This window comes from Euleptes europaea, chromosome 3, assembly GCF_029931775.1.
Source record: "Euleptes europaea isolate rEulEur1 chromosome 3, rEulEur1.hap1, whole genome shotgun sequence".
Taxonomy (NCBI): domain Eukaryota; kingdom Metazoa; phylum Chordata; class Lepidosauria; order Squamata; family Sphaerodactylidae; genus Euleptes; species Euleptes europaea.
Window position 1 is genome coordinate 18,542,657 of NC_079314.1, and position 17,604 is coordinate 18,560,260.

At 46.6% G+C, this 17,604-nt stretch overlaps 1 protein-coding gene across 1 annotated transcript; it reads right to left on the reverse strand.

The window, feature by feature from the left end:
• Nucleotides 1-286: 286 nt before the first annotated feature.
• Nucleotides 287-12,221, reverse strand: LUZP1 (leucine zipper protein 1). The gene is made up of 2 exons (XM_056847544.1): nt 9,030-12,221; nt 287-457 (listed from the first exon to the last, which is right to left on the reverse strand). Exons 1-2 carry the CDS (start codon nt 12,174-12,176, stop codon nt 287-289), a joined length of 3,318 nt encoding a protein of 1,105 aa, XP_056703522.1. The 5' UTR covers nt 12,177-12,221.
• Between the last annotated feature and the right edge of the window lie 5,383 nt (nt 12,222-17,604).

Below are 17,604 nucleotides of genomic sequence, written 5' to 3' on the forward strand. Positions count from 1 at the left end.
AGGGACTCGACCAAGAGTCTCTTGGGGAGGGGCCGTGGCTCAGTGGTAGAGGATCTGCTTGGCATGCATAAGGCCCCAGGTTCAATCCCTGATATCTCCAGTTAAAGGGACCAGGCAAGTAGGGGATGTGAATGACCTCTGCCTGAGACCCTGGAAAGCCGCTGCCAGTCTGAGTAGACTTCGATGGACCAAGGGTCTGATTCAGTATAAGACAGCTTCATGTGTTCAAGAGCAAGGATCTCCAGTCAAGGAAATAGAGGCCTACCTACCTGGCCCCGTGGTCAGTTCAGTTGTCTTTGGACCAACGTAGCCGCTCCTCAGCCTTGCCGGCGGGCAGCGGGTGATGGGACTCCAGCTTGGTTTCGGGCCTCTTCCGTGGCATTTCGGCCCAGGACAGCTGCTCCGTGGAGCCAAACTGCTTTCTTCTGGAGCTGGGAACGAAACCTTTGTTTTCCTCCTGTACCGAGACCAGGGAAAAGACTGGGTGCTTAACAGGCCAGAACCCTGCTGGTAAACCTTCCAGACTCATAGAAACACCCTCCCACAAGAGGATTCCTGGTCCTCCAAGTGACCTGTAAGTTGATTGCAAAGGCCACTGATCCTTTCCCCTTTTGCATGAGTTTAGAAACCATATCAATGCTGAGATGCCAACGTTCAGATTCAGAGGGTAGCCATGTGGGTCTCCAGTAGAGGAGCTAGATTCGAGTCCAGAAGCAACTTAGAGACCAACATGATTTTCGGAGTCTGGTGAGGAGACCTTTGACTCTTGAAAGCTTATACCCCAAAAACCTTGTTGGTCTCTAAGGGGCTACTGGACTCGAATCTAGCCCAAAGTCCAATTTTAACAGATGAAGCCGTTAGTCCCGCCCTCCCCAAGGAACAGAGATGTCAACCTAATGAAGTCCCTGAAACCGGTTCACGGGCAAAGAGACTCACTCGACAGACTGAGAAGAGATTGGCAGCTGTGCCACAGAGTTTGGCCTTCCCCCGTCGGTCGCTTCTGTGTTTAAAGTAGCGCCCATTCAAGACACAGCAGCTGCCAGCGACTGAGATTAAAATGGCTTTTCTTTTTTTAATCTCAGTTTCAAAAGGAAGCTTTGAACACACGAAGCTGCCTTATACTGAATCCCAGACCCTTGGTCCATCAAAGTCAGTATTGTCTACTCAGACCGGCAACGACTCTCCAGGGTCTCAGGCAGAGGTCTTTCATATCATCTGCTTGCCTAGTCCCTTTAACTGGAGATGCCGTGAATTGAACCTGGGACCAAGGATTGAGCCTGGGACCTTCTGCAGCCAGCCTCCAGTGGCCCTCCGCCTCTCCCCTTACAATATCTGTTCCTTAAAACTGAGTATATTCTGTACACCCGAAGTCAAATCATACTAGGAGCTCAAAGACAAGTTTCTACAGCTTGCTTGTGAGATTCCAGCCCATGTGGTTGTTTTACTGGCGGGGATCTCAAGGCCACGTGTCTGAGGGAATCTGGGAAGCCCACGGCTGAGCATAGTCAATCAGGTTAGACTAATATTCTCTCTCCCCACAGACACCAAGGTCACCCAGCAGGCTGCATGGGGAAGGGCTGTGACTCAGTGGTAGAGCCTCTGCTTGGCATGCAGAAGGTCCCAGTTTCAATCCCCTGCATCTCCAGTTAAAGGGGCTAGGCAAGTAGGTGATGTGACAGACCCCTGCCTGAGACCCTGGAGAGCCGCTGCCGGTCTGAGTAGACGATACTGACTTTGATGGACCAAGGGTCTGATTCAATAGAAGGCAGCTTCATGTGTTTACCTGCTCTTGCTTACACTGTGATGGGTTGAATGCTTTTCTTTCTCCCAAGGCCTATGGCTCAGAATGAGGTGTTGGGAATCTCCTTTCTCTGCCTGAGTCCCTTTAGAGCTACTGCCAGAGTACACAGTCAGAGGCTCAATGAATCAACACTCCTGAGTCATACGGTCAATCCCTGCATTTACTCTTCCACGCCCTTAGGGAAGCAGAGCATGCTCTCTCTGTGCCAAGTCCCACATGGGGTCAACAATGCTCTTGCTTCAGCCATGTCTGTCCAACTTGTGTATAAACAGAGCGTCAAAAGCCTCCAATGTTATGGAAGAAGAAGTTGGTTTTTATATCCTGATTTTCCATACCTTTTAAGGAGTCTCAAACCGGTTTACAATCACTTTCCCTTCCCCTCCCCACAACAGACACTTTGCGATGTAGGTGGGGATGAGAGAGTTCTGAGGGAACTGTGACTGGCCCAGGGTCACCCAGCAGGCTGCATGTGAAGGAGTGGGGAAACCAACCCGGTTCACCAGATTAGAGTCCCCCACTCACAGGGAGGAGTGGGGAATCGAATCCAGTTCTCCAGATTAGAGTCCACCGCTCATGTGGAGGAGCAGGGAATCAAACCCCGTTCTTCAGAGTAGTCTGCTGCTCATGTGGAGGAGTGGGGAATCAAATCCAGTTTTCTAGATTAGAGTCCCCCACTCAGGTGGAGCAGCAGGGAATCAAACCCGGTTCTCCAGATTAGAGTCCACCCCTCACCTGTGCCCCCCTTTTGCCCTTAAAAAAATTCAACCTTGCCTCCATGGCTGGGGAACAGCCTCGTTTAAACAACTACTGTTACCACTGAAGCATCCGGGCGGGCCCGACGTCCTTCGAAGTACCGCTTTACCAGGTTGTGGCATCTACCAAAGTATCCCACCAGGCTACCTAAGGAGTCTCCTTCTCCCTCAAGTAGCCTGCATTCCCGGGGCCACCATCCTGAGGGCTTTTAGTGAAGAAAGAAAAAAGAGAGAAAAGAAGAGAGGGGGTGCGAGAGAAAGAAAAAACGGACTTCAAAAAATGGGTCTCACATTACAGAGTTAGGCTGTAAGGTGGATCCTGCGTCTGAAAAGGCTGACAGCACAACCAGCCCTGCAAGGTAGGGCCATAGAGTATCCCGTTTGGGCTGCTGAACACTGACTCTTAGAACAGCTCCCAGCAAAGAATGTGGTCCTTGCAGGCTGCCACCAGCAGAGGGAGCTATGCCATCAGGCCAAGCCTAACTGCAGGAATCACAGCCCAGCCGCATCCAAACCCAAAAAATATTCCAAAAATAATTCCATATGCTTTTGTCAAAATCACAATATTCAACTCTCTCTCTCTCTCTCTCTCTCTCTCTCTCTCTCTCTCTCTCTCTCTCTCTCTCTGCTCTGTTAATTGCCATCATCTGGTTTCCCGCGCTGTCAGGCTTGGATGTTTTTCCTATGCAGTCAGGAAAGAGCATCTCTCAGTCATTATCACTCAATTTTATTATTTTACAAGCGGCTTCCCCACATATCAACGGATTTGCTTCTAGCATTCCCCACTTCAGCCACAGGACAGCTGGGGGACTCAAAGTGCTTCTCTCACATGTGGGGGAGGGAGGGAGAATGCTTCCCTGGAGATGCCACCTCTGCCTTTAAGCACTCATGGACACCAAGCCTTTAGGCCAGATAGCATCTATCCAGACAGGCAGCAGCTGTTCTCCAAGGTCACAGGTAGAAAAAAAAGCATTCCCCAGCACCAGCTGCCTGAGCTCATTTTAACAAGTAGAGAGAGATGCCAGGGACTGATGCCAGCCCCCCTCCCTATACTAAACTACCTGCCACCGAGTCCGCCCCGTTGGTCCCTCTAGCTCAGTTTTGTCCACTTGGACAGGTAACAGCTCTCCGGGGCTCAACTGGAAACCTGTGCATGCTCCGCCACTGAGTTAAGGCCCTGTCTGAAGAAAAGACTGCACCATCCTGGCCCCAGCCCTCTCCAATGGTTTCTTCACCCACTTTTCCTCTCTCACCAGCTTGGTCAGGCCTCCAGAGCTGCCCCACTGCAGTGGAGGGAGGATGGGGAAGGGAGAGATGAGTGGAGGAGCAGGGCCCCACTGCCTCAGAGACGGGCAAGCCTCATCTCTGAGCAAGCCCACCACCGGCTTGTGGGCCTGGTTCTTACGTACAGGAGAATAAGCTGACAGAATAGACTTCATCCCTTTTGAGTACATATTGAAGGTGGCAATAGGAGACACTCCCCAACGTCAAAAACTCCCTGCAAATAACAAGCCAGCACCGGGGAGGTTTTGAAACTTTTCTCCTTCCTGCGCTACTAGGGTTGCCAACCCCAGCGGGAAATCAGAGAGGCATGGAGAAGGCCCATCAGCCAATGGCGTGATGTCACTGCTGGGAAACCCGGAAGCGATGTCATGCCTCTCTAGGTACTGGCCAAAATTCTATGAAAACCAGAGTTTTCAGCAATTCCTAGAGAGGACTGACGTCACTTCCACCTGCCATCTGTGTAGCACATTCTCTTTATGTGGCTTATCTCCCCATTGGTGTATTATGATCTACCCGTCCACGACTGTTTTACAGCCAAAAGTGGCAAAGCTCAGAAACAAGTCCCACTAGGTGGCGGTCACCCTATATAACTAAACAGCCTGAGGATACAGTCATCCTAGAAAAATGGCCACTTCGCAGTTACCATCAGGTATTGAGAAGTTTTAGTCTTCTGCAGAACAGAGAAACCGGGGTTGCAGAATGAGCTAGATACAGTGCGGTAAATAGATCCCCGCTGCACTAAGGCCAGAAGGAAAATAACTGTACATGGGGCACATGCCTATCTCATATAATCACATTTTGATTAAAGGGGTTTTTAGTCAAAAGGGTTTTAGAGAGCAATACTAAGCAAGCTGAATCCTAATCAGGTCTTTTCAGTGGGGCTTGCCCCTTGGAAAGCATTCTTAGGATTGCTGTTAGTGAATTAATTGACTGAATGTGCACAAATAGTGCCCAAGTGACCAGCCAAAACAAAATCACATCAAATGGTTAAACGCTGGTCACGATTTTTGAAGGCATATTAGAACAATGAAAAAGATGCGTCAATCAAGAGGTTTGACACTTAAAGAGTACAAAAACAAATTAGCTGAGTGTTGTCCCGAAACAATGAAATGCATTTTGGGAAGGGGGATAATGAATTATTGTTACTCTTAAACTACATCGGGTAAAGCTTTGGTTTTGTTTTTTTAAGTATGAACTCATCACTGAACAGATGTTCTCTGAAAGTTTCAAATTAAAACCAAATGAAATTAAAAAACAGAAATAAAGCAGTATCAGCGCAGTTTTGTAAAAGGGCTGTTCTTAATGGTAGACGTGCTTTTTAAGCAGGCCAATTCTTCCCGTTTGGAGACATTCATAATTACAGGAGGAGAGAAGGCAGCCTGGTATGGCCTGGTCTTGTCAGATCATGGAAGCTAAGCAGAGCCGGTACTTGGAAGGGAGACCTCCAAGGAAGACTCTGCAGAGGCAGGCAATAGCAAACCACCTCTGCTTAGTCACTTGCCTTGAAAGCCCCACCAGGGGTTGCTATGAGTTGGCAGTGCCTTGACAGCGCTTCACACACACATAATTACAGGAAGGGGCCAGTAGGAAAGCATTGCTATGCTGCTAGGGTTGTCCCAGACTGCTGCAGGATCAGGGGGACATCTGCTCTCGCCCCTGCTCGCAGCAGACAGCAAAAGAAGAGGCACGCTGCCGTCTTCACACAGAGGCCTTCTTGCCACTGTAGAATATTTGGCGATAGTTCACCAGTGCATGTAAGGAAAGCTCAAAGAACAGTCTCTTTGAGATGAGGCACACATGTTATGCAGTAGACATTGTCTTAGAAGAGGCATTCCTTCCATCTCTCACATGAGGGAATGCCTCTTCTAAGGTGACACTTGCCTTCTGAGATCTTGGTCAGTATTTGCGTTAAAATCGTTTTTTAAAATCTACTAAATTTGGAGGGGTACCATTCTCAAGCGGATCAGTCTCCATCTATATTAACAGCAGTATCAAATATATGCAACAGGAAAGGAGTATGGCTCCCCCCTCCCCCCGGTCCTCGCACGGTCTCCCCATGGCTCCTGCTTGGAAGGGGCTTCTCTCCTTCTGTCTCTTCTACCTCCTTAAGACTCTGAATGAACTCTCTCCTTGGAAGCCACCTTCCTCTCAAAGTATCCTGGCTTGGAGTGGGAGACTTCAGAAGAAATTGGCTCCAGTATGTGTACTCCAGATTAGAATTACACGATTTACACAGGTGTAATCTGAACAGGTGCTAATAAGGGTGGTTATAGCTGTTGTCCAGCCTCAGAGACCCTTAGCATTCATAATATTCATTTTTAGAGTATGTAACTGGCAGCGTACCTGACTGATCATGCTGGAATACGGCAAGCACACCTGTGGGCTCCAGTAAGACTTTTCTCAATTTTATACAACAGTGTCTGGTAAAAAGGTAAATGTCATTTTACTAGGCAGACTATGTTTATGGGGTGGTTTCCCATTGCCTTCCCCAGTCGTCTATGCTTTACCCCCGGCAAGCTGGGTACTCATTTTACCGACCTCGGAAGGATGGAAGGATGAGTCATCCTTGAGCCGGCTACCTGAAACCGACTTCTGTCGGGATCGAACTCAGGTCATGAGCAGAGCTTTGACTGCAGTTCTGCAGCTTACCACTCTGTGCCACGGGGCTCTCTTAATGGTGTCTGACATATACAGAAATATTTGGCTCACAAGGAATTACTATTGCAGCGTTGTAAATTAGTCCACGGAGATTTCTAGTCCACAAGGAAAACGTTGTCAGCCGATCAGACGGCACATTGTTTGCAGTGCATCAAGGACTGGAAGAAGAAAGGGGATGGTGGAGATTTCTAGCAGCTTCCTTGCCTAGCTTCTCTGGAAGCAATTAGTATCTGCCCCAGATGAACATCATGGGGGCTCTTTATAGGCCACTGCCACTGGATGGGAACAGAATAGATTGGAAAGCCCCACTGGACGCATAAACCTACAAGTGCCTGGAAGAGGCTATCAACCAAAGCCCAGTCAACATCCTGTTCCTAAACTGGCATCCGGTAGTTAATTTGGACCACTCGGGTTGCAAAATACTGTGTGGTTGCATTGAAGGTACCTTGCCTTAGAGTATCCCCTCGATCTAATTGTGAAAATCGGGTGATTCTTAATTTTGATATCTTTGGTTTCTAAATCTATTCCTTGTAAGGTTAGTTTCTGTTTTATCTGGCATAATAGCTGCAAATAAATTATTGTTATTGTTATTAGTTTGAACTAGGTCTCTGCAGTCCCTGTTGCCATTTTAATACTCACCTGGATGGCCCGGGCTAGCATGATCTTGTTAGATCTTGGAAGCTAAGCAGGGTAGGCCTTGGTTAGTACTTGGATGGGAGATCACCAAGGAAGTCCAGGGTAAATGGGAAACCACCTCTGTTCGTCTCTTGCCTTGAAAACCCTACGGGATCGACATAAGCCAGCACTTTCTACCACTGCTTCCAGTTTGGGGTCACAATGGTGCCAAAGGGACTTGAGGTGGGGAGAGGATCTTGCAGTGATCCCTCCTCTGAGGATAGCCTCGCCATAGCTGTCACTCGCCCCCAATCTTGCCTGCTGCAGCCGCACTGATTGGTGCCAAAAAGGCCAACAGTAGAAAGTAACTTCTTATCACTGCTCATTCTCCACTGACAGAAAGCGCTTCAAGTTGGAAGGAATGGAAATGTGCTGTTCGAAGGAAACCAGGTTCCTGCCTGTGATGGTATTTGCGCAGTGGAAGGAACTGTCTAGGAGAGTCACAGGATATTTATAGTGCTGGGTAGGTGTGTTTTTTTTCTCATGAGAATGGACAAGCGGAATCGAGGCTGGTCTGAGTGTCATATGCATATCCTGCCTTGCAGCTCTGTAGATATAAGGTGTAAATACTGGTGAAAGGGATGGAGAATTAGGTGCCTTTCTGTCAGGCAACCTTACACATAGATTTCTGTGCCATTTAGTTATCCAAAGACCAACAGCTAGGTCTTGCTAGGTTAAAAGTGAGCCTGCGTGGTGTAGTGCTTAGAGCGCAAGATGAGGATTTGGGAGACGCAGGTTCGAATCCTTAACTGTGCTACAGAAGCTTGCCGGGTGACCTTGGGCTGGCTGCACTGTCTCAGCCTAACCTACCTCGCAGTGTGGGGTATAAATATAAAACATATTGCTATTCCCAATTTAGCAGCCTAACATAGACAGTTACTGATAACAGACAAGGAGGTCGACTCGTTGTTGTTTTTGGTGCACTAATGCAAATACAGAAACTGGAGAATTCAGGTACCTTTCTGTCATGCAATTCACAGACAGGCAAGCAGGCTGCTCACCTATGATGAATTAAGAACTGCTTCCAGCTGACCAGGCATGGAAGTGATACAAAAGCATATTCTTTTTTTTCTGAACATTGTTGTAATTCATACATTTTATTACAATTCTTATTTTGCTGAGCTGCATCCCGTTTCATAATTAGTTGAATTAACCCCTTCTTCTCTCTGCCCACCGAGTACATGTCTCCTACCTCAGCCACCACAGATGGGTATAGCAGGCAAAAAAGGCATATACACGTAAAACGCAATGTGGATCATATTCCAGACTTTATCTAGGATACCAGTGTGCAATCTGGATGTATATTTTGTGTGTGTCCACTTTTTTGAATATTACACCCAAACCTGGCCTTCTGGTGGCAATGGGGATAGATCAGGTGCATTTGGGTGCACCAATAGGAATGTGACCTGGGTAAGATAATAATCTGATACATTCATGGTACAGATGGGGGCTGAGAAAGATAATAGCTTCCCTAAAGCAAGCGTTGGCAATCAAAAATATGCGTTCTTTTCCTTGTTTATATTGGTGGACACTGCTGTCAAGTTGCGGCCGACTCACAGCAACACCATAGGGTTTTCAGCCAAGAGATGAACAGAGGTGATTTACCGTTGCCTACGTCTAAGTAGAAACCCTGGACTTTCTTGGTGGTCCCCCATCCAAGTCCTAACCAGGGCCAACCCTGCTTAGCTTCCAAGATCTGACAAGATTGGGTCAGCCTAGACCGCCTTGGTCAGTACTATTTATATTAGGGGTGACTTAAAAAAAAAAGGCATCCCTCCCCCTCCCCTTTGACTTAAGAGATCAACATTTTTTTTTTTACACTTTCTGCTTTGAAATAAAAGAATAACGAACACACTTACGGGTAATACTGTGCAATTCCAGGTAGACGCCGTCGTGGTATCGTTGATGCAGCTCCCCTGGCTGAGCATCTCAGATGCGCTTAAGCTACTTTTGGTCCTTCTGGAGTCTAATTCCGGAGTGTTCCACGAGTTTACAGTGGCGCTGGCCCTTCTGGAATTCTGCTCAATTGCATATATGCGTGCACTAGTCCCTTCGGGCTTCGGAAAGTCCGTAGATGACCTATAAGGGCTCCTAGCCGTTGCGTTTTCAACCGCTTTGGGCAAGGAGTCTTCGGAAGACGGCAAACCTCGCCTCGATCTCCACCCGCCTCTCACAGTGACGTGTTTCGTCTCTGACGAGTTGGTGTCAGAAGGGCCGTGGCTCTTCCAGCTGATTGTCTCCCCGGGCGATTCGCTGTTCTTTTCTGCAGATTCGGACGGCTTGATGACGATGCTGCTTTTCGAGACGACCGTTTCTACCCTGCTCCGCAGAGAAGCGTCCCCGTTTTTGTCAGTCTCCGGTAACTTCAAGGTGATATTGCTCTTGTTAATGGATATCTCATAAGGGGAGCTGGTTACATTTGCTCCTGATGAGAGATCATTCGGCGTTACTCTGCTATGCTGAGGTTCCTTTGTGGCTTCACTGGCGCTGGTCCTTTGAGAAACTGGCTCAGATGGGTAAATGGTGATGCTGCTGGTCATTTTGTGGCACACGGTTTTAATGGCAGGCGTCTGTTTTTCAGGGTTCCCTTCTGGCCCTGCCCCACCCATGATTTCTTTCACATCCTTCTCCACAATCACAGGCTTGATGATCGCTTTGGACCTCAGGGCTTCCCTTGGACTGAATTGCCTCCTGGAGTTTAACCCCATGATAGCACCTGCAGAAGATGTTCTGGGCGATGTTCTGCCAAGTTCTTCATCACAAGTATTTCTGTCATTTTCAAAGGGCGACGTTCGAACAGCTCCCCTGGGGCTTGAGAATTCTCTGGAAATGGGTTCCCTTTTCATCCCTGAATCAGAAGCTGCAGCAGTGCTTGCGTTTTTCCCAGTCTCTTCATCCATGTTGAATTTTTCATGACCGCGGGACCTGATAGCTTTGGCTCTCGCAGAAGTGGGTTTTGGGCCGACGTTGTTAGACTCTCCCACTAAAGCGGTGGTCTGGTTGGTTTCTTTGTTAGGAGGAGGTGGCACAGACTGCAAGAGATCTTCCTGACTTCTGGAGACCAGCCAAGACTTTGACAAAGGCAAGGGCTTTGCATTTTCATGCGGAGGGTCCGCCCACCCTCTTTCTTGGGGGCGAACTCCTTGTGCAGAGCTTTCTTCCAAACGTTGCCTCCGAGATGAGACCAAGCTTGGCCCCTCTGTCTTAGGGCTGGTAGGTTCAACAGCTAGCGTTTCTGAAGACAGGGGGCGCCTGTAGGACGAAGTGGCCCCGTTGGACGGTCCATGATTAGTTTTTGAGATTCGTGTTTCCGCTGACTCTGTGGGATTCGTCTTAATTCCCTTTTCTGGAGGAGATACAGCAGTTTCTGCTTTCCTTTGCTTTTCTTCAAGTGCACTGGGCCTGCACTGATGGCCATCGTGAAACGGCTGGGATGCTCTTTCGACCTTACTTCTCAACACTCCCTCATTCTTGGCCTTCGAAGAGGCCTTCCAAGACTTGTGCTCCTGAGCTGCAGGCGGGTAACGGCTAAGCACGGACGGCTGCTCTCTCGATTTCTTTGCTTCCGATGGCGGGGCACCGTTGTCCTTGGGCGAGGGGGTGTGCACGCCCACAGACGATTTGTCTTGTTTCGCATCAGTTCCTAAAGTGTCCAGTAATGCTGATGTACTTGCGGCCTTGGCTGCTCTCTTGCTGTTCAGATTTGGACTCGGTATCCGCTTGGTACTTTGGGCACCACTTTCATTATTGAGTGCGAATTCTCGGTTTCGTATTCTCTCCCGCCTGTGCTGAGGGGAAAGCTCGCGAGACTTATGCTTCGAAACAGCTGACTCGGCTGTGACTGCCCGGTGTTTCGGTCTGTCGTGTTTCACTCGGTTAGATAAGTTAATTTCCTCAGCTTCTGCTTCCCCATTCTCTAGTTCTTTTTGCTTTTTCATCTGCATTTTTATTTCTTCTAGCTGGCCAATGAGCAGCTTGTTCTTATTCTGCTCGCTCAGGTAGCTGTCTTGCAAATCGTTGTTTTTGGCTCTTAAGGTTTTAAGTTCTTCTTCCAATGACTCAAAATGTTTGATTTGAGTTTTCAGCTTCTCAATCTCTTGATTGAGGTCCTTTAGTTTGTTGTCTTCTTGGTTTTTATTTTTTTGATTTTCCGATTTGTTTCGCGTTTCGTTGTCCACAAGTTTGAGATAATCTAGACTCCCTTTCCTTCTTGTTTCTTTTGAAGACAATGCAGAAGTTGTCAAGTCAGCTTCGATCCTCAGATCATGCCTCTCAAGAATACTGTTAGATGACCTTTCCAGCAAGTTCGACGTATTTCGGGTTTGATCTGCCCTGTTCAGTTTATTATTTTGCTCTAGCTTTTGGGTTAGCTCTTGTATAATTTTTTCATTTTGTTTCTCCCTTTCGCTGAAGTGTTTCTTTTCGCTAACGAAGATGAGAGCTAACGATTTCAACTTTTCAAGTTCGCTAACTAAACTCTGTTCAGTTTTATCTAGCCGGTCTTCAGATTGTTCGAGCTCTTTTACTTTCGCCCGAAGAACTTCCATTTCCGTCGAAATTTTCTTGGTCAGGTTTTTCTCCTCGTTGAGACTGAGGCACAGCTGGGTACAGTCGTTCTTGCTCCGGCCAAAGGCCTCCTCCAGTTTCTCCAGCTCCGCCATTCGCTTCTGAAGTCGCTCGATTTCAGATTTCAACTCTCGAGTGAGGCTTTCCTCCTCTTCGAGTTTCTCCTTCATCAGCTGGCAAAGTTCTTCCGCTTTTCTGATTTCCTCATCCTTGCCTTCAATTTTCAGCACTCTTTTCCGCAGCACTTCCACATCAGCCAGCATGCTCGAGTTGCTGCCCTCGGCCTGGATAACTTTGTCCTGCAAGTCGAGAAGTTCATCCTCGGCCTTCTGGAGATTCTTGGTCGCTTCCTCCAGTTCGTCGAGGCGGCGGCTGAGACTCTGCAGCTTGAAACGTAAATGGCGATTCGAGGTCTCCTTATAAGCCGAATAGTCCGCCATAGTGGTGCTTGAATTTTGCTTTGTTTCCCCGGACGGGAGTGAGGGGACAATTTAAACACTTATCTTCCTCCTTGTTTCATGAAGCTTCTTGGCAAAACAGCTGGCACCTGAAAAGCGAAAGCAGAAAGTGAGCAAGACAGGAAGGGAAAGTTTATTTCCTATTACCTTTTCTGTTTGTGAGCGGAAATTCAAATTAGACTAATTAGAAACATAAATCAATTCTGTTAGAAACACCCAAAACGTCCTCTTGCCAAGAAGATCTAGTAACAGGTGGGAAGGTATGACTTTTCCTTCAGCAGAATTTACAGCCTTAACAAATCAGGGAGGGAATAACCTCTCTTACAAACTCCCCTTGGAGTCCTGGGTGATATCCCACATAATGGGAGATATTCACCCTGATATCACTAGTTCTGCTGCAAGATTTTTGGCGGAGGTGATGTCTCTCAAACGTCAAAATAAAATAAGCATGTAAGCTGCAAGTTGAATGTTGAAACACATTTTGTGATTTGAATGATTTCAGTTCAATGAGGCTGGTTCAGGGGGAATATAGTGTTATGGTATTAGTGGTGCTATGTTTAGTAATTGTTTTCTACTGTGTTTTAACCTTAAGTATATGTTGGGTATTGTAAATTGATTATTTGGTGTTGTATTATGTATTATTGTTATGGTTAAGCGCAATATATTTGGTCAAAGGAGCTAGTAAATAAATGGAAATGGAATAACCTCTCAGGGAGGTCAGGGAGGGGGAGATGAAAGACTCCCAGATGCATTCTGTATCCCGAGAAGTAACTAGAGAGAAAAGAGTGGTGTTGCAGTTGGAATGACACACTAGGGCTGGAAAGACACAAGTTCAAAACCCTGCTCAGTCATGAAACTCACTAGATGACTTTGGGTAAGTCAGCCTAAGCTACCACACATGGATGCTGTAAGAATAAAATGCAGGAAGGAAGAACATGTACAATGCCCTGAGCTCTCTGGAGGATAAAAATGTAATGCAATAGACAGACAGAAGAGAGTTTGGTATTTTTTTAACCTGGGCTCAACCACAGTGTGGAAAGAGCAGACGCACTTCACTTGTCAGTGGAAGAATTCATTGAGAGTTATGAAAAGCCTTACAAGCCATGCTGAATGCTCTGGTGGGATGACCAGTTCAAGAGAAATGGACTCTGGAGTGCCTGAAGATGAAGTACCGGAACCAGGCATGCCCAATTGGACCCCTATAAAAATTGTATTGTGTTAGAAAAAAATTCAATCAGGCTTCAGTGCTCCTGCATGTACCCCCAATGCAATATTACGTCAGGAGGTGGGATTATTAAAAGTGGAGACTATGGCTTGGATGATTATCATCAACCATTGGCTGAAAAGTACACCTTCATCCAACAGGTTTAATGCCTTTCCTCCTTTCACTCATCCCTCAATCTACTTGGAGAGAAGGGATAACTAAAAGATTGTTCACGTTAGGCATAGACCCTGAACAATTACTGGAACTAGGATTCAGGAAGGCAAAAACATTAATCCAGCAACGCCTTACCGATATTGAGATGCAAAATGAGACAGCTCTGCTTCCAATTTCATTCAGGATATTAAAGTCATGGGTGGGAATCTCTGCTGCTCCATATTTAACTACTATCACTTTCTCCAAGTATCGATGGGCCTTTTCTAGAGCCCGATTTAATATTTGTTTATTTATTTGTTTATTATATTTATAACCCGCCCTCCCCGGCCAAGGCCAGGTCCTCCCTTCGGCCCTGCTCAGCAGAAGATTTCAACGCTGGCCCTTGGAGGCACCGTTATGCCCCTGCAATGCTAATGAGATTGAGTCAATCAAACATATATTATTGAATTGTGAATTTTATAGGGATATTAGGAATCGCCTAATTCTACCTTTGTTGGCCAGGTTTCATGAGTACTCTAGTCCTTTTAGATATGCTAGCACTTCAATGGCAAATTTTCTGCTCAAGGAAAAGATCACCACTGTCTCATTCACAGTGGCAAAGTTCTGTTACGTTGCCATCAGGATACGGAGGTCCCTGTTGGCACGAGAGACAGCCTAATAAATGTTGGAGTAATTGTACTGTATTACTGCAATTGTTATGCTGGTTGTATTCAATAAATGCTGCAATTGTTATGCTGGTTGTATCCAATAAATGTTGATACCGGAACCAAAAATAAAGTTGATAAATAAAATAGAATTAAAAAAAAAAAAAAACACTTCAAGGAGCTGACAGTAAACTTTTTCTCCCTCTTCCAAAATACTAGAACTCAAGGGCATCCAGTGAAGCTGATGGGCAGTAGATTCAGGATGGACAAAAGGAAATACTACTTTATACAACAAGTCATTACAATGTGGAATTCACTGCCAGAGAAAGCAGCGATGGGCACAAGCATAGACAGCGTTAAAGTGGGATTAGACAGATTCATGGAGGAGAGGTATATCAGTGGTTAATAGCCAAGGTGACTAAAGGAAACCTCCACATTCAGAGGCAGAAAACCTCTGAAGACCAGTGCCAGGATGAAACATCAGGGGCAGGCCTCAGCCTCTATGCCCAGTTGTTGGCCCTCCAGAGTAACTGGATGGCTACTGTGTGAGACAAGATGATGGACTAGATGGACCACCAGTCCGATCCAGCAGGGCTCTTCTTGTGTTCTCGAAGAAGAAGAGCTGGTTTTTATATGCCAACTTTCTCTACCACTTAAGGATCAAACCGGTTTAAAATCACCTTCCCTTCCCCTCCCCACAACAGACACCCTGTGAGGTAGGTTGGGCTGAGAGAGCTCTAAGAGAGCTGTGACTAGCCCAAGGTCACCCAGCTGGCTTCATGTGGAGGAATGGGGAAACCAACCCGGTTCACCATATTAGCGTCCGCCGCTCATCTGGACGAGTGGGGGATCAAACTCGGCTCTCCAGATTAGCGTCCACCGCTCCAAACCACCGCTCTTAACCACTACACCACGCCGGCTCTCTTCTTCCAACAAGTCTTCTTACAATAAGCCTCTTCTTACAACAAAAGTTTCGTACATTCTCAAGGGTAGGCGGGGAGAAGATGGAAACAGGTCTCTCAGGCAAAACACCCCCAAACCTCACTCAAAGCACGCCACGTAGAATAAACCGATACGGGGGCTTCAGCGCACAGGAGGGCACCCGCCACGGAGTTTAAGAGGGAACAGAAGGACACAGAGGTGTGTGGAAGCTCTACTGCTGAGCCTGGCTATGAAGCTCCGCTGGAAGTGACTCACTTCCCCACGGGTGAAGGTCATTCAGCCACATCATGGCCACCTGCAGCCTCAGAGAAGTCCGGCCAAGCTTGTTTCCTGAATACGCCACTAGGATCAGAGCTGTCCACAGCCAAATTTTCAGGCTTGTGTCGCCCCCAGCGTGGAAAGGGAGGTGGGGGCCCGCTGGAGGCAGCAATTTTGAAAGCAAACCAAACAATTCTCAGCTTTGATCATACACATCAGCGTCTACTGCATGGCCAAAAAGGTTTTGACCATTTAAAAAGGTGTTTCTTATTTAAGATCTTGAGAAAATTTGCTGCAGGGAAGACGGAGGGGAGGGGAGCATTATTTAACTTAAAGGTGTTCTAAGGCAAGGCTGATACTCTGATTATTAGCTTTACGGAGAAACCAGACAGGACTGCATTTCCCATTATTTTTACCTGTTCGGAACATTTGGAGACCTGCTTTAGGTGGCTCACAAGACAAAAACACCACAATAATAAAATCAATAAAAAGCATAAAAATTATCTGTACTAAAACCAGCAAGAAAACAAATCAATAGTTGATCTGTCGGTCCATCCTTTCAGCTAAGATCTCTGAATAGTTCACACACTGGATCGAATCCCAGAAGCTTTCCCACTGGAGCAAGAGCCTTTTTAACCACTAAAAAAGGCTATGCCAAGGATTGTGGGTCACGTGGGGACTACAGTGCAGACAGAGGTCAGGTCAGGTCGAATAGGAAAGCCCATGCAAAATGGGAGTTATTTATCAATATATTTCAACAGAGGTACCAAACTGGTTCTCGGCCAGCAACCTTTGATATTTTCTGTTGTTTCTCATTAACGTTTGTTGGTCAGGACTTTTCTTAGCAATATTAACCCAGGAGCATAACGGCTTTAACACATTCCGTTAATAATATGTCTGTCTAAATGAGAGGTCTCCAACCTTTTCTTTAATGAAAGCGACTTCTGAGCAATAAAAAAAAATGTCCCCGGCCACTCCCCCTCACCTGGCATAACACCAAGTTTTGTTCTGTCCTAGAAAAAGAAGACTGACAAGGAAAAGGACTAGAAACGACTAAGCAGCGCAGAGAAAAATCCTAAGAAATATTAAATGGGTTTTATTTTGTATTTTGGAAAAAGCCTGGAGCAGATCTTTTCACCACCTTTTCCTGGGTCTTCCAGAGGATACTCTGCAGCAGCCAGAAAGAAGTAGCAGTAGCTGTTGGGAGACCCCTGGTCTAAAAGGAAATGTTATATACAAGGATTCTCTTTAACTTTGCTGTCAGCGTAGAGGTTAGAGCAGCATTTCTCAACCAGGGTTCCGCGAGAAATCGCTAGGGGTTCTGCGAGAAATAGTGATGAATAGGCTAATCATATGCAAATCATATGTAATCATATGCAGGGGTTCCCTGAGACGTGAATATTAGTTCAATTGTCCCGCAAGGGTAAAAAGGTTGAGAAACGCTGGGTTAGATTACGCTGGCTAGACTACGATCTAGGAGACCCAGGTCTGAATCCCTGCTCTGCCATGAAAGCTTGCCGGGTAACCTTCAGCCAGCCACCCGTTCTCAACCCCACCCACCTCACAGGGTTGTTGTTGTGGATAAAATGGAAGAGAATTATGTAAGCCGCCTTGGGTCTTGATTGGGGTGAAAGCCAGGGTATAAATAAAGTTAGTAAATAAATCATTTAGCCATATTTCATTATTATTTTTCTCTTTGGTGACTAACCCTCTGAGACTAACCTAGGGGAGGGGCTATGGCTCAGTTTGCAGAGCATCTGCTTGGCATGCAGAAGGTCCCAGGTTCAATCCCCGGCATCTCAAAGGGGCTAGGTGAGTAGGCGATGTGAAAGACCTCTACCTGAGACCCTGGAGAGCCGCTGCCTGTCTGATTAGACAATACTGACTTTGATGGACCAAGAGTATAAGGCAGCTTCATGTGTTCATGTGTGTTCATGTCTACACATTGGTACACACCTGGAAGAGGATCTCTTCAGACTCCAGGAGGGTTCCATGATTATTTAGTAAGAATATTTATATGCCACCTTTCTATTTAAGGTAAATATTTGGTGGCTTAAAAATGTTTTTAAGCTATACAAAAAGAGGCCAGTATAGGACAAATAATCAGTAGCCACTGAAAGCATTTCAAAGGGAAATAAATTTTTAATTTTAAAAAGTCTTCCAGAATAAAAGGGACTGCGAAGTGTCT